General features: G+C 42.9%; 4 protein-coding genes and 1 long non-coding RNA gene across 7 annotated transcripts; 3 read left to right on the forward strand and 2 right to left on the reverse strand.

Moving 5' to 3' along the window:
- The first annotated feature begins 1,742 nt into the window (after window positions 1–1,742).
- zdhhc4 (zinc finger DHHC-type palmitoyltransferase 4) lies at window positions 1,743–8,517 on the forward strand. Of its 2 annotated transcripts, XM_041858822.2 has the most exons (7): window positions 1,743–1,982; window positions 2,320–2,450; window positions 2,580–2,653; window positions 4,298–4,476; window positions 4,705–4,830; window positions 6,653–6,897; window positions 8,080–8,517. In XM_041858822.2, exons 2-7 carry the CDS (start codon window positions 2,328–2,330, stop codon window positions 8,374–8,376), a joined length of 1,044 nt encoding a protein of 347 aa, XP_041714756.1. In that variant the 5' UTR covers window positions 1,743–1,982; window positions 2,320–2,327; the 3' UTR covers window positions 8,377–8,517. The 2 variants fall into 2 exon arrangements, with proteins under 2 accessions (XP_041714756.1, XP_041714757.1); XM_041858823.1 differs by lacking the exon at window positions 1,743–1,982 and having other exon boundaries at window positions 1,994–2,450.
- A 505-nt stretch (window positions 8,518–9,022) lies between these two features.
- On the reverse strand, window positions 9,023–9,811 carry LOC121547680. The gene is made up of 3 exons (XR_005996540.1): window positions 9,749–9,811; window positions 9,216–9,510; window positions 9,023–9,105 (listed from the first exon to the last, which is right to left on the reverse strand). It is a non-coding gene; the product is annotated as an uncharacterized LOC121547680 (long non-coding RNA).
- A 3,026-nt stretch (window positions 9,812–12,837) lies between these two features.
- LOC121547502 (phosphoglycolate phosphatase) lies at window positions 12,838–15,591 on the forward strand. The gene is made up of 2 exons (XM_041858824.1): window positions 12,838–13,800; window positions 14,117–15,591. The coding sequence occupies exons 1-2, from the start codon at window positions 13,206–13,208 to the stop codon at window positions 14,440–14,442; spliced, it is 921 nt and encodes a 306-aa protein (XP_041714758.1). The 5' UTR covers window positions 12,838–13,205; the 3' UTR covers window positions 14,443–15,591.
- Window positions 15,592–15,862: 271 nt separating this feature from the next.
- LOC121547503 (BRICHOS domain-containing protein 5) lies at window positions 15,863–20,570 on the forward strand. Its single transcript, XM_041858825.2, has 6 exons — window positions 15,863–16,071; window positions 16,680–16,811; window positions 17,027–17,167; window positions 17,345–17,452; window positions 19,075–19,228; window positions 20,025–20,570. Exons 1-6 carry the CDS (start codon window positions 16,015–16,017, stop codon window positions 20,117–20,119), a joined length of 687 nt encoding a protein of 228 aa, XP_041714759.1. The 5' UTR covers window positions 15,863–16,014; the 3' UTR covers window positions 20,120–20,570.
- A 132-nt stretch (window positions 20,571–20,702) lies between these two features.
- Window positions 20,703–25,897, reverse strand: mlst8 (MTOR associated protein, LST8 homolog (S. cerevisiae)). 2 transcript variants are annotated; one of them, XM_041858827.1, is made up of 9 exons: window positions 25,792–25,897; window positions 25,073–25,229; window positions 24,764–24,815; window positions 24,513–24,675; window positions 24,343–24,418; window positions 23,352–23,504; window positions 21,959–22,083; window positions 21,660–21,823; window positions 20,703–21,218 (listed from the first exon to the last, which is right to left on the reverse strand). In XM_041858827.1, exons 2-9 carry the CDS (start codon window positions 25,205–25,207, stop codon window positions 21,100–21,102), a joined length of 987 nt encoding a protein of 328 aa, XP_041714761.1. In that variant the 5' UTR covers window positions 25,208–25,229; window positions 25,792–25,897; the 3' UTR covers window positions 20,703–21,099. The 2 variants fall into 2 exon arrangements, with proteins under 2 accessions (XP_041714761.1, XP_041714760.1); XM_041858826.2 differs by having other exon boundaries at window positions 25,739–25,880.
- Between the last annotated feature and the right edge of the window lie 1,082 nt (window positions 25,898–26,979).

Here is a 26,979-nt window from a genome sequence, read left to right on the forward strand (position 1 = left end):
TTAAAATTATAGACTGATCATGTTTTTGTCAGTGGGCAAACGTACAAAATCAGCAGGGGATCAAATACTTTTTTCCCTCACTGTATATATATAAGAAACCTTGCATGCATGAGATAAAATATAAATAATAAATTACTTATAATGTATTCATTTGTTTACAATGTGTCCAGTAACAGTCCATCATGAGCTGAGAAGCCACACTAACTTTTTTGACGTCACACCAGCAACAACTGTGCTAATCGTCCCGGAGGTTACAGAGGAATGGTTGATGTTCTGAGAAACAAGGGACATTTTGGTAGGTCGAGTCCCGGGGGTTTCGAATATGGAGGTCGAGAACGGGAGGTTGATAGGCGTCAAGTACAAAAATGGAAAACAGTATTTCAGTAGCTCGGAAGAAAACATGAGGAAGAAACCGGAAAAGTTGAAGAAACAAAGGGGGAAAGAACCTGGGACAAGAGAAGATGTTGAGAGAGAAGTACAAAAATGGGAAATCGTGCTACAGCAGTTCAGAAGGTGAAACTGACAAGAGGAAGATGGCGGCAGGGTCGAGGGAACAAGGAAACAAGGAAACGAGGATGAAGAGAGAGGATTAAACTAATTTTAATGGAGGAGCGGATTCGGAGCTGCAAGGTGTGGAGGTTGATGTGCCTGTGAAGAGTGGGAAGAAAGGAAAGGATGACTAAGATGATTCTGGCCCAGTGGGAGTGAGATTTTTGGAGAGAATGGATCCTTGCCTTCTGGCTGATCCATATGTGGTGTCCGGTTGGGTAAGAAGAGTTTGGGGACTGTTTTTATTTTATTTTATTTTTATTTCACCTTTATTTAACCAGGTAAGCCAGTTGAGAACAGGTTCTCATTTACAACTGCGACCTGGCCAAGATAAAGCAAAGCAGTGCAGTGCAGTAAAAGTAACTTGAAGTGGACTCGTGATGATTTTTTCAGTTTCTTCCGTCCAGAGGGAGCAGGCGCTCCGCACCACACCCCTAGGGACAAGAACTGTGACTTGCTTTGATCTCTGGAGCATTGAAAGGAGTGATAACTGGGGTGGTGTTTAGGGTTGAGGAGGATCAACTCAAATGGAAGATTCCCGGTGTCTGTGACGCCCGCCGTTTAGTGCGACGCAGACCCGGTGGAGAGCGTGGTGAACAGAGAAGACACTGTCTGTCCTGTTAAGTTTTGATGCAGAGTCTTTACCTGACAAAGTCAAGTTAGGATGTGCCAAGCTTATGGTCATGTTGCAGCAGTGTGTAGGAGGGAGATTCCTAGATGTGAGAAGTGTGCAGGAGGGCATGAGACAAAGGAATGTGTAGTATCGGTGGAAAATTTCTGTGTGTTAACTGTAGGGGTACCCATAGTGCTGGAGATCAGAAGTGTCCGGTGAGAGAAAGGCAGGTTGAGGTTGCCAGGATCAGCTCAGTGTCAAATGCTGAGGCAGTGAAGGGAGTAGTAGAGGAAGATGGATCCAGAGCGAGCGATGCTGAGAGGCTCCCTGTGAGTAGGCTGAGGCTAATAGAGAGTGATAGGAATAACATGTGCTTCAGCAAAAGTTGGTTTATTAAGGTTATTTTCCTCCCAGGCTGCCGGCCTGGTGTAGGATCAGATAGGGCCAAGTAGTGGAATAGTGGTAAGGTTTTAATGGGTGTAGGGTTAGTTGGTAGGGCAATTTGTATTCCCTTTTCACTGGCCTAACACTCCAGTACAATAGGTGGCGGTATGTGCACCTCTCGGTTGCGATCTGCCAATGCACATTTAAAGAAGTAGAAGAACAGCTGCGCTTTTATATCGCAAAGGATAATGGATTTCTACTATAGCGACATTTAATGCACCGTTAAACCCCACCGACGACGACGAAGAAGAAGAATGCTACGGAAGTGAAGACACCCACACCGTGGATGAGAATGGTCCAAGGAAGTGAATGAAGTTTACTGCAACGCTAGTTAAGGCACACATTTAAATAATGAATTGTACATCCCACAAAGAGGGTAAGTAACAAGGTGACTCGATTAAGTCATGATTAGAAAAGGAGCTAACTCTCAGCTGCTGTTCAGCTAGGCTAGCTATGTCAATGAAATGTGGAAGGAAGCAAGCTAGCTAGTAAACCTGTCGTTGCTAACCAACCTGATCACCTGCGTCTTTTAACATTAGCATAGGTTTATTGTTGTTATTCGTCATCATCGAGCTAAGTTATTATCTCGTAGTGTAAGGAGACGCAATTCTAAGTTAGCTAGCTAGTTATTTATAGTCAGTCAGTGCTTGACAGCCAAGTATCTCAAGGCTAAATTTCCTACGATGTTCCTGACATGTTTCCTACTCTGACAGGTTAACAAATGGATTTCCTCACGCTATTTGCTATCTATGTGGTGGTTGTGCTGACCTGCATTGCCTTGATTTGTAAATATTCTGGTCAGCAACAAACTCCTTTTGGTTTACTTTTCGACTCCTTGACAAAGGTAAGACAGACTGTACCAAAGTACGGCACTTCTCGAAACGTACACAAGGTGGTGCTTTAGCGCCATAGTAATTATAGCCATAACCATAGATGTTCATTTATGAAAGTATGCTCTTCTTTTGTTTGACAGGTAATAGCACCTTGGACACCACTATGGCTTCAAAGCTTTACACAGAGGACCTTGCACAGGCTATTTCATCAACGGTAAGTGAACCTGGAAATCACATCTTTTTTTTGGGGTCAACCAAGAGTCTTCTGTTCTTTCGACCAATCGACTGGTTGAAATTTTAAAACGTGTAGTTTTCCATATATAGACACACCCTATGTGTTTTAATAAATTCAACTAGGCTATATGTAGGCTACTGAGCTTGTCTGACGCTTTAAGCACACTGTGATTAAATAATAAAGACACAAAAATGACTCAAGAGGGAGCCAGAGATCAAGATAGCCTAACCAGAAGAAAAAAACCTGTTCCCGAACCACCACCTCCCACTGCTGCTGGACTTTGCAGATTCTGGCAATACCCTCCCGAAATCGCAGGTAATCGGCAACCTTTTCCATTTGGAGTGCCAATTTATCTTACCATTTCTACCGATCTGCGTGCCAGTTATGATTTTCAAATGCACATTTTCGTGGAACAGTTTCATTTATTTTATAATAAAGTCTTCATATCGCAAAATTATTGTCATGTGATTAATAAACATGCTATCTAAATGAAAATGAGGCTATACAAATCTAAAAGTAACTTCTATTGACATTGCGAACTATGTAAAAATAGTTTACATAAAGCCAACAAATAAAAACATTGCAGCCTGCAGGTAGAAAATATCCCGATTTTAAAAATAAATCACATTGGTTACGCATGGCCTTTCTGCAAGGAACTTGAAACATTGTATCAACTTGGTCCATCCAGCCCGAAGCTTGTGCTAACAAACTTGCAACATAGTATAAAATATTTTGGACCCTCAGTTTCCCACTCAAGTGAGCTCCAGACAGACACAGCTGTAGGCTATTTGTGCAAGGGATACGAATTTCAGGTAGGCCTATTTTAGTACGTTTCCACCTGATCAGAGAATGACTTTTTTTCTCTTTCACACCGAGTGGTTATCGAAAGGGAGAGAGCTGGGAAGATTTTTCCAATAGGCTACATTGAGGAACTATTGTCATTCTCAATGGATGTAAAAACAGACTTCGTTTACTTGCTGTTTTGAAATGAATACTTTATTTTTTTGAGAAGCTCTACGGCTCATTTGTGGTGGTGAGTTAAGACAATCAGAAATACTATCAGATCCCCAAATGGGCACATTTTATAAGCCTACATTTGTGTGCAGGCCAGGTAGCCTAGGCCTACTTCTATGCATAATCAGGTGCGCGTCCTTAATCAACATTGACAGGAGCGCTCCAAACAAAACACAATGGATAAATTGACAACTCGTAAATGGAATGAAACAAACCAAAACTGTTTCTCACAAGTGTAGCCTAGGTTGTGCGCTCTGCAAACAATGTGTCCACTCTGACAGTGAGAATTGTAAAAGACTAATAATATATTGACATTAACAGAAATTACGGTAACTAAACAAACATTGTAGATTAGAAATGATGGGAATTAACGGTAAATGTACTACTGGTGATACTGGTGTGCCATCCCCGCGGCCTCCACAATGGATTAGTCCACTGAGACAGGCGTCAATCAAGACATGGCAGAATTAATTTATTTTCTTTGCAACTACCAACAGCCTATCAACCAAACAATCAAACAGTCGACTAAATGGGGTCAACCCTAGTTTTGATAAATTGTTCTATTGAATAGATTAAAAAAACACTGTTTGCCATTGTCTCTCCTCATAGGAACAGCATGTTTATCTATCTCCATATCTTACTGGAGGGGGCCGTGTACACAGAGTTCACCTATGAGGTGTTTGGATACTGCAGGGACATGGACACCACTCTCACCAGCCTATCTGTGCCTTATGTTCTACTGGTGGTCAAATCCTGCTTCTTCTACCTCTGCATTAGAAGGGAACCTGGTAAGTCAACTATAACCCAGACCAGGGCCTATTTAGTAGACAGAAAATCACATCAACATAATACATTACTATCTGAAGTGAACGTTCTGTAAAGTTTCCTCCTGAGGAATATCATGACGCCTACTGAACAGGCTCCTGCTGGTCCTTTTATAAACTCTTATGGATGCACATTGTAATGTGCAATACAATCCCACCATTAATAAAATTAAGTAATCTCTTTCTCTGTAGGTACAGTTACAAAGAAGCGACATGCAGGTCAGCTCCAGGTATACCCATATGACAAGAGGATATTCTACCCAGGAGTCTGCTGTCCAACCTGTCAGCTGGTCAAACCTGCTCGCTCAAAACATTGTAGTAAGTGTAGTACAGGTTGGCCTTTGGTTTTTTAGCCACAGGCATTAGATCTAAGGCTGTGTACTGTACCTCTGAATGTCTACTATATAGGCATAGTACAGTCTATAAAGTAGAATTCTCGGAACAGCGTATAACATCCTAAGATACAGTGAGGGGAAAAAAGTATTTGATCCCCTGCTGATTTTGTACGTTTGCCCACTGACAAAGAAATGATCCGTCTATAATTTTAATGGTAGGTTTATTTGAACAGTAAGAGACAGAATAACAACAAAAAAATCCAGAAAAACGCATGTCAAAAATGTTATAAATTGATTTGCATTTTAATGAGGGAAATAAGTATTTGACTCCCTCTCAATCAGAAAGATTTCTGGCTCCCAGGTGTCTTTTATACAGCTAACGAGCTGAGATTAGGAGCACACTCTTAAAGGGAGTTACCTGTATAAAAGAAAACTGTCCACAGAAGCAATCAATCAATCATATTCCAAACTCTCCACCATGGCCAAGACCAAAGAGCTCTCCAAGGATGTCAGGGACAAGATTGTAGACCTACACAAGGCTGGAATGGGCTACAAGACCATCGCCAAGCAGCTTGGTGAGAAGGTGACAACAGTTAGCGCGATTATTCGCAAATGGAAGAAACACAAAATAACTGTCAATCTCCCTCAGCCTGGGGCTCCATGCAAGATCTCACCTCGTGGAGTTGCAATGATCATGACAATGGTGAGGAATCAGCCCAGAACTACACGGGAGGATCTTGTCAATGATCTCAAGGCAGCTGGGACCATAGTCACCAAGAAAACAATTGGTAACACACTACGCCGTGAAGGACTGAAATCCTGCAGCGCCCGCAAGGTCCCCCTGCTCAAGAAAGCACATATACAGGGCCGTCTGAAGTTTGCCAATGAACATCTGAATGATTCAGAGAAGAACTGGGTGAAAGTGTTGTGGTCAGATGAGACCAAAATCGAGCTCTTTGGCATCAACTCAACTCGCCGTGTTTGGAGGAGGAGGAATGCTGCCTATGACCCCAAGAACACCATCCCCTCCATCAAACATGGAGGTGGAAACATTATGCTTTGGGGGTGTTTTTCTGCTAAGGGGACAGGACAACTTCACCGCATCAAAGGGACGATGGACGGGGCCATGTACCGTCAAATCTTGGGTGAGAACCTCCTTCCCTCAGCCAGGGCATTGAAAAAGGGTCGTGGATGGGTATTCCAGCATGACAATGACCCAAAACACACGGCCAAGGCAACAAAGGAGTGGCTCAAGAAGAAGCACATTAAGGTCCTGGAGTGGCCTAGCCAGTCTCCAGACCTTAATCCCATAGAAAATCTGTGGAGGGAGCTGAAGGTTCGAGTTGCCAAACGTCAGCCTCAAAACCTTAATGACTTGGAGAAGATCTGCAAAGAGGAGTGGGACAAAATCCCTCCTGAGATGTGTGCAAACCTGGTGGCCAACTACAAGAAACGTCTGACCTCTGTGATTGCTAACAAGGGTTTTGCCACCAAGTACTAAGTCATGTTTTGCAGAGGGGTCAAATACTTATTTCCTTCATTAAAATGCAAATCAATTTATAAAATTTTTGACATGCGTTTTTCTGGATTATTTTGTTGTTATTCTGTCTCTTACTGTTCAAATAAACCTACCATTAAAATTATAGACTGATCATGTCTTTGTCAGTGGGCAAACATACAAAATCAGCAGGGGATCAAAAACTTTTTTCCCTCACTGTACATTGTTACATAATAATGTATAACTGCCACTATTATTGTCTCTAAACTGTATTTAATAGCCAATGTTTTCCCCTTGTCTTGTCCAGGAGTCTGCAACAGGTGTGTGCAGCGCTTCGACCACCACTGTGTCTGGGTCAACAACTGCATCGGCGCTCAGAACACCCGGTACTTCCTTCTCTACCTGCTGAGTGTGTGTGCCATGGCAGCAGACATGGCACTACTGACGGGGGACATGTTACTGCACGCTGTGGTGCGCTCAGGCATCCTACAAGGCCACTACGTAGATGATGATGGGCAGCAACAGCAGGCAGGGATGCTCTTTGTCATACAGGTAAAAGACTGGACATACGGACACACACACACGAGGATGTTGGTGCCTGATGTTTCCATGGAGTTAGTTTTTCCTTCTGCCTGTTTTTCCACAGCAAGTCGGATTTAATTAATTTAAATATGAATGTCATGAATTAAATCCTATCTAGTTCCATTAATGTGCCAGTGCCACAGAAATCACCACACACTTTGGCACAGTTTACAGATGGAATACTATTTATTTTTTATTTAGTATTATATTTGAATTTATATTCACTTCCCACATATAGACATGTTGCCCTCAGAATAGCCTAAATACGTCAGGGCATGGACTCTACTACATTTACATTTACGTCATTTAGCAGACGCTCTTATCCAGAGCGACTTACAAATAGGTGCATTCACCTTATAGCCAGTGGGATCAGCACTTTACACATTTTTATTTTTATTTTATTTTTTGGGGGGGTTGGGGTAAAGGGGGGGGTAGGTGTCGAAAGCGTTCCACAGGGATGCTGGCCCATGTTGACTCTAATGCTTACCACAGTTGTCAGGTTGGCTGGATGTCTTTTGGGTGGTGGACCATTGTTGATACACATGGGAAACTGTTGAGTGTGAAAAACCCAGAATACTAACGTACCCCATTCAAAGGCACTTAAATATTTTGTCTTGCCCATTCATTTTTACATTAACATTTTAGTCATTTAGCAGACGCTCTTATCCAGAGCGACGTACAGTTCGTGAGTGCATACATTTTAATTTTTCATACTGGCCCCCCGTGGGAATCGAACCCACAACCCTGGCGTTGCAAACGCCATGCTCTACCAACTGAGCTACATCCCTGCCGGCCATTCCCTCCCCTACCCTGGACGACGCTGGGCCAATTATGCGTCGCCCCATGGGCCTCCCGGTCGCGGCCGGCTACGACAGAGCCTGGATTCGAACCACTGCGCCACTCAAGAGACCTCGACCTCGATTCACCCTCTGAATTGCACACATACATAATCCATGTCTCAATGCTTAAAAATCCTTCTTTAACCTGTGTCTTCTCCCCTTCATCTACACTGATTTGAAGTGGCTTTAGAAAGTGACATCCAACAAGGGATCATAGCTTTCACCTGGATTCACCTGGTCAGTCTGTCATGGAAAGAGCAGGTGTTCATAATGTTTTGTACACTCAGTGTATATTTCCTCTGTCTCTCCCCAGCACCTGTTCCTGACCTTCCCCAGGATCGTGTTCATGCTGGGCTTCCTGGTCTTCGTCTTCCTGCTCCTGGCGGGCTACGCCTTGTTCCACTCCTACCTAGCCCTGGTCAACCAGACCTCCAACGAGTGGTACAAGGGACGAGGGAACATCTGCCAGCACTGCCACCCCTCACCTGACCACCTCTGTGGTCCGCCAGCCTCTGACCAGTCCAAAAGGTGGTTCTATAGTAGAGGGGTGCTTAGAAACCTGGGAGAGATATTTTTCCCTCTCCGTCCCGTGCAGAAAAAAGACAATTGAGTTTGACAGAGGCAGTTTATAGGCCCACTAGCTACAGTACGGAATGTTTGTCATTTTTATTTTTGTAAGATATTGTTGTGGGTTTTGGTGGATTTTAACCATATTTTTCTAACTGGCAATAAAGCTTCTGTTTACACCTTTTCCCTGATGTCTGTTCCTTGAGATTAATTTGCAGATGGTCTATGCCTATCAAGTTTAATTGTGTATTAGAGGAAGTAAGGATGCATCATCATATTATCATGCTTACAAGTAATTCATTTTCATTTAATGCTTGCAGTGTATACAAAGAAAAATGCATATGGAGCTGTGCTCACTGCTTGCACAACATACCCAGCCATCACAATGTCTTGAGACATCTTGATATGTCTTAAGACATAAATGAAGACGTTTAGAGACCTGTCTTAGAAAATGATGTCTTTAAGACAATCTATAGACGTGACTTGGAAATACCAATGTCTTAAGACATTTTATTTGTTTATGTTTTATTAGTTCTAAATACTAATCACTCACTCTAGAACTCTCATGCACATCAAATCTCATGCAGTACACAAATTGTACTGCACACCAAATCAAAGTAATCTAGATTTATTGAACAAAATAACAGATTCAGATTCAACAAAATAACTTTTGGTGAAGGTGGTATAGAGTTCCAAACAACTCCTATCTTCTAGTCTTTACAGCCAGCTAGTCATCTCTTGTTTGGGGATCTCAGAGCTGCTCTTGCTTAATCTGCAGGAAAATAAAATGTAGTTATGTATCATATCATAAATACAGCAACCTCAATAACAATACTACCTCTACCCTGCTATTTTCTTGTACCTTAATTATGAGTAGCTCACCTAAAGCCCAACCATACATGAGGACTTAATGTTTAACACCAGAAAGGACCCCCGCTTTATTCTATGTCCAGTCTGAAAATAGAATGAATCAGAATTAATGTATCCTCTATTAAATAAAACTGCACAGAAAAGATGAGAATTGCAGCCAGCTGTTAGAGTAGATCAACTTTATGTCTCAACATGTCTTGAAACATCTTAATATAATCGGATGGTGATGGCTAAACTATCATCGGGGTTGAGACATTTGACATGATCCCTTCCCCTCTTTCTGATCCCACATGGACACCATGGGCAACTGAAAAAAAGTAACAACATGCATTTCAGAGATTTAACTAGCTAGCTAGCTACATTGTTTTTTTTATTTGTATTTGTTTACTATAATTGCTATGCTAGCTAATGATAGCTAACCACAGTCAGCATAATATCACATTTGGTAGTGCTAAAACAAGATGTCATTAACATATTTCTTCATATGGACTAAATATTGTTTTTGCTGAACATACATTACATATTGAAATACTTTGCTTGCTTACCTCAAGTTGAAAAAACAGTTTGTAAATCCTCCAGGTCATTTTTGAGTCTTGCATCAACTGTCAGTTGACTGAAGAATGACCCATGAATTTGAAATGTTCAACATTCCAAAATAAAAATGTCTCAAGACATAACACTATTTTACATTAGTCTCTCATGATATGTGTCTCAAGACATCTTCAAAATGTGTCTTAAGACATCTCAATTGCATGTCTCAAGACAAAGGTGATGGGTGGGTATCAGTGGTGGCTCCTCAGAGGAGGAAGCGGAGGACCATCCTCCTCAGTGAATTTCATAAAAATCTAAATGGTAAAACATTGAAAAACTATACTAAATATATTCATTCACGTCACCAAATAATTGATTAAAATACAATGTTTTGCAAAGAAGGTGTACAGTAGCCTCAACAGCACTCTGTAGGGTAGCACAATGGTGTAGGCTGAGGACAGCTAGCTTCCGTCCTCTTGGTACATTGACTTCAATACAAAACCTAGGAGGCTCTTGGTTCTCACCCCTTTCCATAGACTTACACAGTAATTATGACAACTTCCGGAGGACATCCTCCAACCTATCAGAGCTCTTGCAGCATGAACTGACATGTTGTCCACCCAATCAAAGGATCAGAAAATGAATCTAGTACTGAAAGCATAAGCTACAGCTAGCTAGCACTGCTCAAACACCAGGCTCAAACAGAGGGATGCTATGTTAGCTAGCTGGCTATGACTATCCAACACAACACTGGAACTCTTCCAAGTCAAGGTAAGCTTTTGGTTTTATTAATTTATTGCCACCGGGGCCCGCCGGTCTAACTGCTTACTGACTATACACTGTAACATTACTGCATGATTGTAGCGGGTTTACTAACGCATTAGTTCTATTAGCTATGTTGACTAGGATGTTACTTTAGCTAATATGGGGACAACGATGTAGGCTGTGTGTAGCGGTTATGACATGGTTTGGAAAGGTTTTTTCACCTGGTCACATACAGCTGATGTGTTGTTCATTGAAGTCCACAAACGAAGGGAAAAGGTGAGAGGAGGAGAGTGCATAGAGGCTAGAATGAATACAACGTGGCTGCTACATGTGAAAGTGAACTGTGTTTATTCATGCTTAGGGGTGTATTCATTCCGCCGATTCTGTTGAAAAACCTTTCTTAAACGGAAGCAAACGAAACGGGGATAAAAATACCTGAATTTGTCCAATAGAAACTCTTGTTTGCAGCTGTTGGACTAATGATTACACCCTAGATAAGCTAGATGCAGGCAAGAGTGCAAGGCAGTATTGAATGTGGCACTGTCTGTCCATGTGTCACTGTCTGTCATCTCAAATGTTTCTCTTGACCTGTGTGCACCTACGTTGTAAACTTTCATTCATAGGCTAGGTTGTAGTAACCTCATGATGGGTATAGGGAAAATTTGAGAATCATGTAGTAGCTTAAACCTATCGATGTTACATTGAACTGGGTGAATGGAATATGAATGACAGTCATCCAACATGCTGTAATAGAAATAAGGCCATGCTCATGAAAAAAAAATGTGTTCTTCCTCATCATAAACGGCACTGACCGCCACTGGTGGGTATGAAGTTGATCTGCAAGGAACCTAGGTTGAAGATGGAAAGGTTAAGACAATGAAGTAATTCCATGCTGAAGCATTTGAAAATAAACAAATTAATGGGACCAGTTCCATTCATAACTTCTAGCGCCGTTGCTAAGTAGCAACGCTGTCCCATGAATTGCAACGAGTTATGGGATATTAGAATACGCTTGTCTTAAGGTGCGTTCGTAAATTCACTCTGGAATGCCAGAGTGTGCTCAGGTAATTTCAAGATTCACGTTTTAATGTCACATGTACAAGTACAGTGAAATGCCTTTCTTGCAAACTCATAACCCAACAATGCAATAATTAATAACAATTAATAACAATGAGTTCGCAAATTCAGAGGGTTGTCAGATTGTCAGTTAGTAAATTCAGAACATTTAGCTATTGGAGCGTTCAGAGCGCACGCTGGACCCTCTGGATGAGGAGAAGGATTGATCCGAGCGTTCTGACCTCACAACGGCAGTCAAGCACCCAAGCTAACTGGCTAAAGTTGGCTAGCTTGCTAGCTGTTTGGATGTTAAATGACGAGACAGTCATTGATGCGAGTAACCAGTCTTGTTCTTCAGCACATTGTAATTAATCCGGGTATATCAAGCACACCGGTAAAAACACTGGTGTTGCAGTAATTAACATTTACCAACAGATGACATCAACGTACCACTAGCTACTTCCAGACACAAATTAGAGAACACCTCACTCTGACCATTTTACTCGCCCTAGCAGAGCTGGTTAAGCTGTTTTTAAGTTATCTAGAGATTTGGTGACTGTAACTGTGCCGCTGGCAACTATTTAATAACGTTTTTTTGCTGACATTTACTGACACCGGTCATATTCAATGGGTGTTGCGCGTTCGTAAATGCATCAGTTATTCAGCGCTCTGGCACACAGAGGCGAGTGCTCTGAAATCGTACAGCCAAATTTACGAACGCACCCTTAACCTGTATATTTTGAACCTAGAAAGGAAACCGGAAGAGGGCACATGGATGATCGTATCACCACAGATAGAACAATGAGACGGATATTTCACCGGATGTATAAATGTGAAGCATCCGCTTGGCGTTTCCACTCACTACCAAATATGATAGTAAGAGGAGGCCCACTGGCCGGCAGTGGGAGAAGATGGAACGAGATGGATTTTCGCCCACATTCTGCACATTTTCTCACCGATAAAACATTTGATCTCAATACAGTTTTCTGTTCCCAAAACTACAATATGTTCTGAACAAAGTGGACTAAGTTTTGTAGACTTTACCCTTTGCAAAAATAAAAATAAATCGCGTTGTTTAGAAGGAGTGCAAAGGTGAATTGAGTTATTGCACACTCGCACTTCACAGAGGTGGCGTTCCCTAACAGAAATATGCAGATGTATGCTAGAACGCGCCAATTGGATCTCGCTAGCTCGTGCTTGGCTCCGCCCACCTCCTTGCTTGTTCTGCCCACTATGACTCATTTGTTCCCATTAGAAACGACAGGCTGTGGTCTATCTTGGTTTGGTTATACAATTATTCGGTGTCACTTTAAACCGGTGAGGAGGTGTTTTACAGTATGTATTTGATGCAATGATAGAAGGTCAGGAAACGCTTAGCTAAACTGCACGAAACTTCGCAATAAATCATTATTGAAGACACCAAATGATTCAACTGCAAGATTAAACGAAATAGTACTCTTGCTTAAAGTGAATGCCATATTTATTCGGGGAGATTGTTCTCGTACATTTTGCGCTAAACATCGTGGCTAGTCAGCAAGCAAGTGGTAGCCAACAGTAGCTAGCCTACAGTAGCTAACCAATTATTTTTGGACACTGACTGATCGAGGAACAAGAGGTACCGGTAGCTGACAGCACGCACACGTTTTCCCAATGGCTGTGTCAAAATGCACCAGGCTGAACGGTCCCTTGATAAAGCAAATGTTCGATTCTGTGGACAGTGTCCTCTTCGACTGTGATGGTGTCATCTGGCGAGGGGATCAGACCATCCCTGGCGCCCCTGACGTTATCAACCTGCTCAAGAAGAATGGAAAAAACGTGTTTTTCGTCACCAACAACAGCACTAAAACTAGAAAGATGTATGCAGACAAACTGGCATTGATGGGATTCAACGCAACTGAGGATGAGGTGTTTGGAACGGCGTACTGCTCAGCAATGTATCTAAAACATGTATCCAAACTACAGGGCAAAGTGTATCTCATAGGAAGCAATGCAATGAGGCAGGAACTAGAAAAGGTTGGGATCCAGCAGACAGGTGTGGGGCCTGATCCAATATCAGGTGTCCAGATCGATTGGGCAAACGTGCCCCTGGACCCTGAGGTGAAGGCTGTGGTTGTTGGGTTTGATGAGCACTTCAGTTACATGAAACTGAACAGAGCCCTGCAGTACCTTAACAACCCTGACTGTCTACTGGTGGGAACCAACACTGACACCAGACTGCCCCTGGAAGGAGGCAAAGCTGTCCCAGGTAAGGAGGATGTTGTCTGTGCAGAGACAACAGCTGGAGTTTGAACCAACAAGACTGTGGTTACTGTACATGGAATGCGCACCATCTATGCCACAACGGGCCAGACCTTTGTGGCAGAGTCCGTAGTGCTCACATACAGGGAGGCTACATGAGTGCTGTGTTGATGATCTGTAGTAGCTTACAGCGAGCCAGTGTGATGTGATAACATGAGGGGTTTTCCACTGCCCCAAGTCAGATCTTTCATATCTGTTACTGTATGTTCAAGCATGTGTCAACAACGCTGAATGTCTACCCCTCTTCTCTCTGTCTCCACCAGGGACAGGCTGTATCCTGAAGGCTGTGGAGACCGCAGCCCAACGCCAGGCCCAGACGGTGGGAAAGCCCAACCACTTCATGTACGACTGTGTGGCCAGCCAGTTCGGCCTGGACCGCGCCCGCTGCCTTATGGTGGGGGACCGGCTGGACACGGACATCCTGCTGGGGTCCAACTGTGGCCTGAAGACCCTGCTGACCCTGACCGGGGTGTCCACTGTGGCCGACGCTGAGGCCCATCAGGAGAGTGGCTGTCCAAAACGCCTTGGGATGGTGCCTGACTACTACGTAGAGAGTATTGCAGAGCTCCTGCCTGCTCTACAAGGATAACCAATCAGGGCGTGGAAAAGAAAAATAGGTTTTTATCTCAATGAGACTTCAGCCTTGATAGATGATAATTAAATTAATATTGATTAATTATAGAAGACCGTTAAGGACTGTGTGCGTCTGAAAACCCAGGCTTGTTTCCAGGTTACGGATGTGAAAATTCAGGAAGGTGCAGAGAATTAATCAACTGCTCCGATAATACTAAGACTGCAGCAAAACAAACCTATATTAAAGTTATTTTAACTACAGTATGCTATGGCTGAATAGATATTCAAGATTTACAGCAGGTGTAGCCGACTCCTCCTGGAGAGCTACTGGGTGTGCAAGCCTTTGTTCCAGCCCTGCTGTAATGCACCACGTAGATTCAGCAGCAAAAAAGGAAACAAATCACAGGGCTGGAACAAAAGCCTGCCCAGTACACCCAGTAGCTCTCCAGGACGAGGGTAAGCCACTCCTGTTTTCCAGTGTTGATAAATTATTTAGATTCAAATTAGTTGTTCAGGAAATGGTAGAGAAAAGTATATGTGTTGTGTGTGGGTTAAAAGGATGAAGGCCTATGCAAGGCCTGTATTCTTTGCTCAATATCCCTCTGTAGCAATGATCTCAAACACAGTCAGAGGAAATGTGTACACACTCCTTTTGGGTATTTCCCTTATCTGTGTGCATACATTTGAAATCACATGGCACTCAATATTTATCTAAGGCAGAGAGCTATGCAGAAATACAGTAAACTGGAGTGCACTGACAATTCATCAGGAATTATATATCTTATGTTGTCCACTGTCATGTTCACTGTACCAATGCTGTGTTTATTGCCATTTACTTTACCCATTCACCTGAGGGAGTAGACTTAAACTGGGTTATACTCTTATATTGTATCCTGATGTATTGTAAATGTAAAAATAGAGCTACCTTTTGTTCCCATTCAATTAGAAGGTTATGGGTTTGCGCAATAATCAATGATCTTCTTAAGTGTGTTTTAATGTAACATGTCAGTCTTAGTTACTAAGTGTCTATAATACATTAAAAAGATTGTCTGTACTGTCAATACAATAATCAAACTACTGTATCATCCTCGTTCCTTGATAACAGTATTCACCTTAACTCAAGTCACTCAAACTGATAAAAAATCAATAAAAAAATCAAAGCCTACCCTGTGGATTGTGTTAACTTCAACACAGCGGGCTGCGCTGGACCCTGGCCTTATTAACATGGCAGCTCTTAAAGTCACCTTGGCCTTTCATCGATTGGACGGTCCTTCAGTCCGTTCCTCATATCACCCTGCCATGGCCGATGACAGAGCTTGTCCACAGAGGTGAGTTTGTCTCACCCCTTTGTCCATTGTCTGGAGTGAGGGTAGCCGGCCAAAGGGTTGGGCCTGTCACGTGTGTGTCTGTGAGAGGGAGGGAGGTAGGAGAGGAGAGGGGAGACAGGTCTACAGAGAGCGAGAGAGAAATTGGCCAGGTGTATCGCAGAGTGTCTCACTCAGTGCTGGCCATGACCACAGCTCGATGCAGATAGGTGAGAGAAGAAGGGTGAAGTCAGAGTGAGAGAGGAGAAGTCACGGGACGCAGCATGGTGAGGTGTTGGAAACGTTCAGAAACCACCGGGTTGGAGGACTCACAATGCATGGTAGGAGTGGGACATATCTGTACCTCGCTCAGTGGTGGTTTAAATGATCTGTGGAAAAATTATTTATTAGCCTCATTGAGTTTGTTGCTCTTGGAAAAGTTATTTTCATACAGGTAGAAAGACTAAGTTGTGGTAATGTTATTTGTGCTATACTCATAGAGCAGGGTTCCACAACTGGTGGTTTTATTTGGCCCCCCAAGTTTTCTGAGCAAAGAATACCAGGAAATCAGCTACAAGTGATTTTAATTTTGGAAATCTGTACCCAAGTATTCCCACGCATAATAGAGAGAGAGAGACATGATCGTATACAAATGTAAGCAAGGTTTGAAATGATTATGTTTTAGTCAAATATTATATCTGTTTGGGCTTGCAGTCAATTTGCAGTCTACAAATTATTTGTCATTATGTTCCGGCACCCTGACCATCCGCTCAAGAAAAAAACCCGTCCTCGTCTGCATCTAGTTGTTGATCCCTGTCATAGAGTATAGTGTGTCATTCTATTTCAGTTGTAGCAAACTTGTTGTTGAAGTCAACAATATTGTTGTTGAATCCAGACAAGAATGGCTATGTAGATTGTGATAAGCTGTCGGTGTGTATGGTCTCCTCAGGACGAGGGTCCAACAGTGTCCTGCCAGTTCCCACACAAGTCATTCTGGGTGATCCTCAGTGCCACTCTCCTCCTGGTCATCATCGCCCTTGGCGTCATGGGGCATCTATGGGTCAAACAGCCCGACGCACAGGTTGGAGACACAACTCACACCTGATTCACCTGTCGGAACACGTTGCTTTGTATTTGGCATTAAAACTGTGAGGTGTTGTAACCCAATCTAACATAGACGCACACATGACTGTAGTTGATGTACAAATTATTCGCTCACACTTGTACAATCACAATGTTGATGGTGAGTTTACATTGAGTAAACTTACAGTATCCCTCTATCTGTGGTCTTTACAGGTTGTCAGAATCACAGTTCAGGATCTGACTGGAACCCTGATCAACCAATCAGCATTGGTGGACAAGCACAACGACCTTGTGACCTATTCTGTGACCTCACAGGCCAACCACACATCCACTGTGCTCTTTGACATCAAACATGTAAGAAGCAGACCTTTATTTGTGTGTTTAAAGTATATTGAACTGAGGAAAGCTGCAGTGAACCTTTCTATTTGTATGGCTGTTTCCTTATTCAACATTGTTGTCTAGAAAGTTTCCCATGCTCGAACTGAGCTTCATGGATGCTGAACTGACATTGTCTTATGTTTGTTTGTGCAGGGTTTGATATGTTACAAACATATTAACCAGGAGACTTGCTACCTGCGTAAGATGGAGAGATCTGATTATGAAAACGTGCAGTCCCTTCTCCAGCAATCAATGGAAAAGGTAAAGATGTTTCACCTTTTCAACTTATAACAGCATATGAAACATACTATTTTGGAATTCACTTCATATGAGTCTGTTACCATGCAGTAGAAATATGTCACATAGGGACTTATTGGCATGGCAACAACTAAAGAGTATTCAGAAACACCCTACTGTGTCAGCCGGCTCTCAGTTGAGGGTGCCCTGTTACCTTACACTGTTGCTACTGTGTGAATTGGCAGTGGATAATTGTAAGTGACTCATAGCTTAGTGCCATCTCTGTCTCACTCCATGACCAGCCAGTATCAATTGGATTTAGGGGTGTTGATTTGAGCATCCCTCTCCTCTCCCAGTCCAGAGAATGAGAGTGGGGTAATAGACCGAACAAGGCCTTAAATACTTATAGTGTAGTGAGTCTCTCTAGGACTGAATTCCTCAGGGCATCTGATCCTCCTAGCCCCCTCTCTCCCCTGGATCCCCTTACAGGTTGGGACAGCAGTGAGACTCAGACCTGCACAATGGCCACTCTGTCTGGGGATACTGGGTTTGTTAAGGCTTCGCTGGGCTGGAGAAAGAGGCGAGACTATGGTTGGTTAGTGAGGGAAGGGCCAGTCCGACAGTCGACATCTTTAATGAGGTGTGCTTTTTGGCTATGTTTGGTAAGTGTCAATGGTCATTACAAAATGAATGGGTTGCTTTTATGCTGTGGTACTGTGCATCTACAGAGCCATGATGATATCTAGCGGTGTCCTTGCTGGCTATTTGTTTATTTCGAGTCGATTACTTGCTCATATCAGATTGAATCATGGTTATCGGGGCCTAGGCTAATTCATGTATTCACAAGAGCTTGTGTATGATTACTCATGTCATTAGTTAATTACCGGTTCATTACCTCATAGTTATGGGCCATTGTGCAGCTGGACTCATTCAATCATTAATTGGTTGTACAGACTTTAGTTACATATAAACTCTGGCTCAAAAGAGAAATATGCCATGTATGCCAAAATCCCAAGTGTTTCATCCTTTTCTTATGCTATCTGATAGAAACATAGTCGTTTGTATTTGAGTTCTGACTCTCACGGTATCAAGTATCTCGTAGAACTAGACTTTAGCACGAGAACCACCCACTGATTGTGGTCATTAAGTGTCTGATTTATTGGATAGACTTAATCCACATAGAAAAGGCTGGGCCTTTCTGAGGTCAATATCTCTGTTCTGCAGCATAATGCTCTTTAGAGTGGAGGGAAACAGGTTGTTAGAAGGTTCGCTCAGGCATAACAGCACTTTAAGTGGTCCCTATCGGACTCATCACCAGTGTAAATGGTGCAATTACTAAATGGCCTTTTTGCCAAAGGAGAGACCAGAGCTGAGAATAATGCAGGGTTGAGTGTATAACCTGGCAAAGACCACTGAAGTGATCTAATAGAGAGATACTGCTCTATAATGGCAGCTTGAGTTTCATGTCTGCCAAAGCAGACTATTCTATCGTTATACTGTATCTAATCTTAATTGACACAACTTGTATGTGTTGTTACTTATTTGTTGTTAGAAAAACCTTTGGTGTCCCTGTAGCTTGTTCTCATCATTCATAATCCTGAGAAAAATGTGTTCCTACAATTACAAATGTGTTAATCTTCTGCCAGGAGAACCAGTTGGTGTTGTTGGGGAATGAGACCCAGAGACAGACTGAGTTCTTGGGGGTGATGGGGGGCAGTCAGGTGGACGTGTCCACCCTGGAGGGTCCTCTACAGGCCCTGTGTCAACACAGTTCCATCCACTGGACCAGGAGACAAGACGGTGAGACCAGGGAGTGGGACTACCCTTCTTCACATCATTACAGCTAAATACACATTCACTTGCCTTGGCATTTATACAATGACATATGCATTTATGACGAAACTGTGGAGTGTTCTATTTAAAGTGGGTCCAATTTTATATTCAATTCTGGGATAAATCAATAGTCATAATTTATACAAAGGAAACACCAGGGGCTCTTTTGTAAAATAGGTTCCTCAGACTGAGGGAGCTCCCTCCCTGTGTCTTCGTGTGTTGGCAGCTCTTTCTAGAATAGGGCAGAGTGAGAAACATAATCCTAAACTACTGTGCTGTGTGACCTTTGCAGTGTCGCAGCAGTAAACCTTTACACTTTTCCTCAAGTAGTATTTTACTGGGTGACTTTTACGTGGTATCTTTACTTTTACTCAAGTATAACAATTGGGTACCCTTTTCACCACTGCAAAACCCCAAAGTATGCAAGTCAACTACCGCCTGTTAATGGAACTGTATTTCCACAGAGTTTTACTCACTTGGTGATTCAGAGTAGCCATCCTCTCAAATAGTTAGCTATCAGTGCTCTCCGCTATAGTAAGAGTTAGATACTGCACTAGTGATCTACCTGCTACAGTTAGTTAGCATAATGCTAAACTGAGGTGCTGTGTGACCTTTGCAGTGTGGCAGAAGTAAATAAGAAGCACAACCTTTAGGCTGAACTCACTGCTATTTTTACTTAAGTACTTTACACCACTGGGGTTTTGTTGGTCTTTGCTACCAAACTGCCTGTTCAGTAACGGACCCTCTCTCTCCTTCTCTGAAGGTCCAGGTAAACAGCGTCTGGTCTACTTCTGCATTGACATCTGCTTCCCTAGTAACATCTGTGTGTCCGTCTGCTTCTACTACCTGCCGGAGTGACCTGCTATCAATCCACTCGCAGGCAGCACATACCAGCACTGATCAGGGAAACAAAGTGCTCCTTCTCATCCCTGCTAAGCCACCGGAGCGTCGCCGGCTCCAAAAAACTCTCGGAATACAACCGGGGAACAGCAGCCAGCTTTGACTCAATACCGCAGCCACTTTAGTCCCTTCTAAGCTTTCACCCCAGTCCTTTCCCTTTTGAGGGAGATGGGACGGAAGCAAGCTGTCAAGTTTATCTGCAGACTCCCCTCATCACCCTCCCTTCATGGTTAATACCTTCACTTGTGGCAGCGTTTTGGAGATTACAAGAGTCCGGTTTTTTTGTGTGCTTGTTATTTCCTGTACTGCAACCCACAGCAGATGAGTCATTGTGTGTGTAACCATTCCTGTTTACTGGAGTGTGTTAAAATGACTTGATCCCTCCAATAAAGAACAGTTGTGTAAAATACTGATTGTCTCTTTTACTAAAAAGAAAGGAAATGGAAAGATTCTAACACTTCAGACTCAAAAACGAAGCCTTCTTTGTGGTAGTTCCCGGTATGATGTATTAACAGAGAATCAAGACAAAAGCACCACAGAGTAAATGTTACACAACAGTTAGTCTTTACTGGAATTCCTCATATCCTGTACAGTCACATGTGGACTCACTTTTGAGACTTTTCACCTTTGATTAAGCTATTGAACCTAAATACATTAATCTAGCTATGGCCCAGAGTTTTTCATGGTAAGGAAACTCCTCGCCCAAGCTATAAGACACAAACAAGCCCATGGAACTCCTTGTATCCCCAGTCTGTTGAAATGTGGTCCTTATGAGAAATATAAAAAAACAGCCTCTCTCTTCTCCTGATAAATAATCAAAAGCTTTTGTGGAAGCAGACACAGACGGGTGTGTGGATATTTATATACAGTCACAGAGCTTCGCTGTAGTGTAGCTCCTTCTCATCCACTGGAGTCATCTATCCACTGCTGCAATCTCCTCAGCCCAGCACGCTGTCGTTAAAGGCCAGACACACCACAGCTTTCTGATGGCCGCTGTACTCCCTCTTGATCTCACCAGTCTCCACACACCACAGCCGTGCCAGGTTGTCAGAGGAGGCTGGAAGGAAATAAATCACATTCACTGATCGATCCGTTGGAGCACAAGTAAGAACTGCCCAAAAGTGAGTTAACTAATGGGTTTGAGGCTCCATGATGTCACGGCTCAGGATTAATCATCACAATCTAGCCACACTAGAAAGGATGGAAGTCAGTCACTTTCCAACCGCAAAAACTATCCCTTACCCTAGATCAGGGCTCTCCACCCCTGTTCCTGGAGAGCTACACTCCTGTAGGTTTTCGCTCAAATCCCCGTTGTAACTAAACTGATTCAGCTTATCAACCAGCTAATTATTAGAATCGGGTGCGCTAGATTAGGGTTGGAGTGAAAAACTCCAGGACGGTAGCTCTCCAGGAACAGAGCTAGATAAAGTGTAAATACACATAAATCATTTAGTTATCGTGCATAATAAAACACACAGGGAAGAAATAGAACACTGACCTGTTACAATGTACTGTGAGTCTCCAGAGAAGACACAGTCCCACATCCAACCTCGGGACGTCTCTCCAGGGTTGTTACTCTTGATACTCAGCTCCGTCATCAGAGAGAAGTTAGATGTTCTCCAGATCTTACACGTCTGGTCCGCCGAGCAGGTCGCCAGCAGTCTGTGGGAAAAAGACACAGTTAAGTCACATACACAGTAACTATACAAGACATGCAATCAAAGCTGCCTACTTCTGATTTGTTAATGTTGGATTATGCACACATTCTTTAAGAAAATATGTGTGTGGTGCACTCACGTGGAATCAGGGCTGAATTTGCAGCGGAGAGAGTAGCGCTTGTGAGCGGGGATCTTGGTTTTGGGGATGAGCTGTGTCACCTCGTCACCCATCCCTCCTGCCAGGTTCCACACGTAACAGTTTCCCTGTGAGAGATGGACAGAGATCACAATTGAAGCTCAATTAGCCCTTTTTTTTTTATAGCTAAATTATACTGAACAAAAATATCAACGCAACATGTAAAGTGTTGGTCCCATGTTTTATGAGCTGAAATAAAAAAGATCCCAGAAATTTTCCATATGCACAAAAAGCTTATTTCTCTAAAATGGTGTGCACAAATTTGCTTACATCCCTGTTAGTGAGCATTTCTCCTTTGCCAAGATAATCCATCCACCTGACAGGTGTGGCATATCAAGAACCATAAGCCGCCTTCAATGTTGTTTTAGAGAATTTGGCAGTACGTCCAACCAGCCTCACAACCACAGACCACGTGTAACCACGCCAGCCCAGGACCTCCACATCCAGCTTCTTCACCTGCAGGATTGTCTGAGACCAGCCACCCAGACAGCTGATGAAACTAAGGAGTATTTCTGTCTGTAATAAAGCCCTTGTGGGGAAAAACATATTCTGATTGGCTGGGCCTGGCACCTCAGTGGGTGGGCCTTTGCCCTTCCAGGCCCATCCATGGCTGCGCCCCTGCCCAGTCATGTGAAATCCATATATTAGGGCCTAATGAATTTATTTAAATTGACTGATTTCCTTCTATGAACTGTAACTCAGTAGAATCTTTGAAATTGTTGCATGTTGCATGTATATATTTGTTCAGTATAGTTTAGCGGCCAGCTATCTAAACGTATCATTGTGGAAATGTGTAGAATTGCATGAAATTAACTCTAAAACAGGGATGGGCAACTGGCGGCCCGCCATTCTTGAAGGCCCTCAGTCGGGGTCTCAACTTACTGTTGCGAGTTAGAATAGAGACTACACAAGGTGCAATTTCAAAATGTGGTTGTGCATCAGCAGTTTCACACTTGCTATGTCAGTCACTGATAGTCAGTCAATTAGCCCAATTCAGCTTACATTTATTAGATTGCTAAATTAGTTTAGCGGCCAGCTATCTAAACTTGTTATCATGGCCGAATTACTGGCTGGGGGGCCCCCATTGATTTTGTTTGTCTAAAAACTGCAAACATTTCTCTCTACCCTATGGCTAAATGTGTAGAATTTCAGGAAATTTGCTCTAAAACGTAAAAAATGTATCTCCGCTGTCAAGAGGGAGGTATGGATGTGCGTGCGCAGATGCGCCCCTCGTGATGAGTTCAGATTTTTTTCTGGCCCCCCACCCCCATCAAAGTTGCCCACCCCTGTATTAGGGTGTCCAGTATAATAAAATTAGATTTTTCAGCATACTGACCGAGCTATTGACTGCTGCCATGTAGCTGGCGTCAGGGTCGATGTGGACTGAGTTGATGGACACTTCTGGTTCAGGAATAAGCTGCTCGTTGTGATCGGTCTTCAGATCCCAGATATGGATCACACCGCTTTGGTCCCCCACGATCAATTCAGCCTGGAAAATACGCAAGCCTGATTGAGAATCAATTAGATACAATAAGCTGAATTTAAAAATGGGGCAATCTGCAGTTGTAAATGTAAACAAACACTGTAGATCAAAACATGGCTAAAACTATAATTTTGTTATCATTGATAGTCAGTCCTTGCATCCATAGCTCTGTCCATGAATTTGAGAATGGTTACATTTCTCCAGCCCAATCCCTCAGCTTTTTACCGAAACAGTGGCAGGGAGTATGCTTTGTTATTGTTTCAAATGCTGATTGCCGCTGTAAAGAAGGCAAGGATTAGCCTAGGTGTTTATCAACAGTTACAGTACAACCACAGAGTTTCTAAACTCAGAGGCACAACATTGCAAGACTTCCGGGAACGCTTGCGAAACAGACCAGGCCGGGGTTTGAGAAGTCAATGAGAGAAGTGAAAAATGATTCCTTAGTTAACTTTCTCAAAATCTAAAGGCACAACCTAGATTTGAGCCAATGTCTTAAGTAGTTGAACATGTTATTACTCCAACCTCATGAAAGTGACAAACTGACACCTTTTCATTTCCCGTTTTCGTCAAAACAACTTTATATCGAAGGAGTGCCTTTGATTTGACTGCCTGCACATGCGCAGTTTGGCGCGAGACGACCGTTAGACCCGATGACGTGTTTCTACGCATGAGCCTAGCTAGCCAACGTCGCCATGACATTGCCTACAAGTGTGATTGGGGATTTCTTTTGGAGAAGCAGTTTTAGCCTTCATACTTTGGTACAACTCTGACAGTACTGTATCAGTCACAGTGCTTCCTCTAGTGGTGGCATATTTCATGAATCGCTTTTGAGACACTGATTTACCTGGTTGGGATGAAGACACACACAGTTGATGGGAGCATTGACCTGAAAGATCCTCTGGCAATGCAGGTTCCTTGACCTAGGACCAGAGCAATATTCAGCTTGGTGAGAATTCCATAGCAGGCAGGCTGACACACAGCAGGAAGCGACATTCGCCGTATTATCAACAGTACCTCAGGTCCCAGATGCGAGCCATGCAGTCCTCTCCTCCTGTGTACATCCAACGGCCGTCCTCATGGAAGCCCACTGACGTAATGTTCTTACTGACGCCATCATAGTTTATGACCGGGTTTGGGTTGTTGGAGTTTAGATCATACATACGGATGTGTTGATAACCTTTGGAATAGAACAAAAGATACACAGTCAAGTCCTATGTTAATGATTATGATGAGTATGGGTTTGAATATTTTATTTCTGCACAAACCTGCAGCAGCAATCATACTTCTGTCGGGAGTAACTTCAAGGGAGTTCACTTGCTGAAAGTATTGGTTAAGAAAATAATTAAAGGTAGCTAAGCTATAATGATTATCCAATAACGTCACTAGGATCAAAATACGTATTTTTGTGCTCACTAGGGGATGTTCATAAAAAGATATCCAATCATGGAGTTGGAGACCTTTCTAAGTTGTTACAACAAACAATGACATGGGATCTTAGAAACTAAATAAAGGCAAAACCAGCAAGAAATGTCTGTCTTGATAGATTTGTGTGAAGCAGGCAAAGGTAAGGATACAGAGTCCTGGTGCTGGACTGTCCTGGTGCAGATGCCGCTGTGGGCCTGCCAGAACCGTACTGTGTGGTCATATCCAGCGGTGGCCAGAATCACCGGGTCACTCCCCACTGTCCCCTGGCCCTGGTTCACGTTCATGCTCGATTGCTGTATGTTGTCACTGCAAAACGAGCGGTAAAACAGTGTCAAACATGGGAGGCATTGAAGAGCAATAATGTCAGTGAGTAATAATGCCAGTGAACAATAACTTTCTATCACTGTTAGTTAGCTATCAAGTATTTCTGACAGCATGTCAACAACTTGCCAGACGTTAGCCGAGCTATATTTTAGTAGCTCTGGTCCATGCGCATGCGTTTGAACTTTGTGTCAACCAGAGCTACATTTTGTTTTTCTCCAGCACAGTAGAAACATCGTTACTTTGGTTAGTTTCGAAAATATATTAAAGTCAGTCAGTCACAAAAAAAATTGAAATCCTCTATGAAATAATCAATTGAACGTGCCACAGCGCAAGGGCAACTCGTATTGTCATCACGCGATGGATAGAGCAAAGTTAGCTAGCTATGCTAGCTAGTCGCCTTGTCTATTTAGTTTGTTAACCCATTTGGTGACATGATGACAGCCAGACAAATCGTGTACAAATGGCACTAGCTAAGAAAAATATTATCTTACCTCCAAGATGTGTAGTATTTTAATAACAAACGTGATATGAAAGCTGTAAATACCCTTGCTTGTGTTTTTTCCGGAAATACTGTAGGGCGTCGGACTAATAGTTCCCCCACTACAACAAGTACTTTACGCTTCTGTTCCGGCTTGAAAATATCTCCGGCTAGCTTCTTCACTACTGGTGTATTACCGCCACCTACTGGCGTTATAGACGAAAATGCGTCTGATAGCTAGGTAGCTCAATATGTCTGTAACAATAGAATATAGACAAAGGGCGTGTTCGTAAATTCAATCTGGAGTACCAGAGTCCGCTCTGGGTGTTCGTAAATTCAGAGCGTTGTCAGATTGTTTGTTCATAAATTCAGAGCGTTTCGCTCTCGGAGCGCACACTGGACGCTCTAGCCGAGGAGTAGGGTTGATCCGAGCGTTCTGACCTCACAACCGTAGTCAATCACCCAAGCTGGCTAACGTTGGCTAGCTACTTCCAGATACAAATGAGAGAACACCTCACTCTGACCATTTTACTCGCCCTTGCAGAGCTGGTTAGGCTGTTTTCATGTTATCCCGAGCGTTGGTGACTAACTGTGCTGCTGGCAACAATTAAATTACGCTTATTTTTTTGCCGACGTTTACCGATACAGGCCATACTCAACGTGTGTTGAGCGTTAGTAAATTCATCAGTCATTCAGCACACTGACGAGTGCTCTGAAATCGGAGAAGATGGCAGAGTGAATTTACGAACGCACCCAAAATCCGGCAAGATCACGTTACAAAAAAACACCACACAATAAATACAAATATAAATAAAATAACGGAGTACACTACATGTATAGTGCCTTTAAAAAGACAATACAGTATTCAAAAGTTATAGTAGCCTTAACCTAAAATCTGCTGTATTTTGGTAAATTAAGGTCTGTGGCATAAAAACTTAGCATAAGAGGTAATGGTCCATGATGAGATAATACAAAACATATACAGGAGAAAGCATTTTGCTCAATGGCCGCAACACAAGGCAATATGCATCAGATTATGTGGAAAAAATGAAGGCATCTGAATTTCCCTTGTGCACTTGTGAGTTCTAGTCCTTCTTTTTGTCCTTGACCTCCTCGTCATCAGTGTACTTGGTGGGTTACTCTCCAGGTTTCAGAAGTTTGCCAACTGTCGTAGTAAATATTAAAATGTTATAGCTTGGTCTGACTAAAATCTTGTGCATGACCCATTTTAATGTTAGGAGCTTGTTTTCAATC

Source organism: Coregonus clupeaformis, chromosome 31 (assembly GCF_020615455.1).
Source record: "Coregonus clupeaformis isolate EN_2021a chromosome 31, ASM2061545v1, whole genome shotgun sequence".
Taxonomy (NCBI): Eukaryota; Metazoa; Chordata; class Actinopteri; order Salmoniformes; family Salmonidae; genus Coregonus; species Coregonus clupeaformis.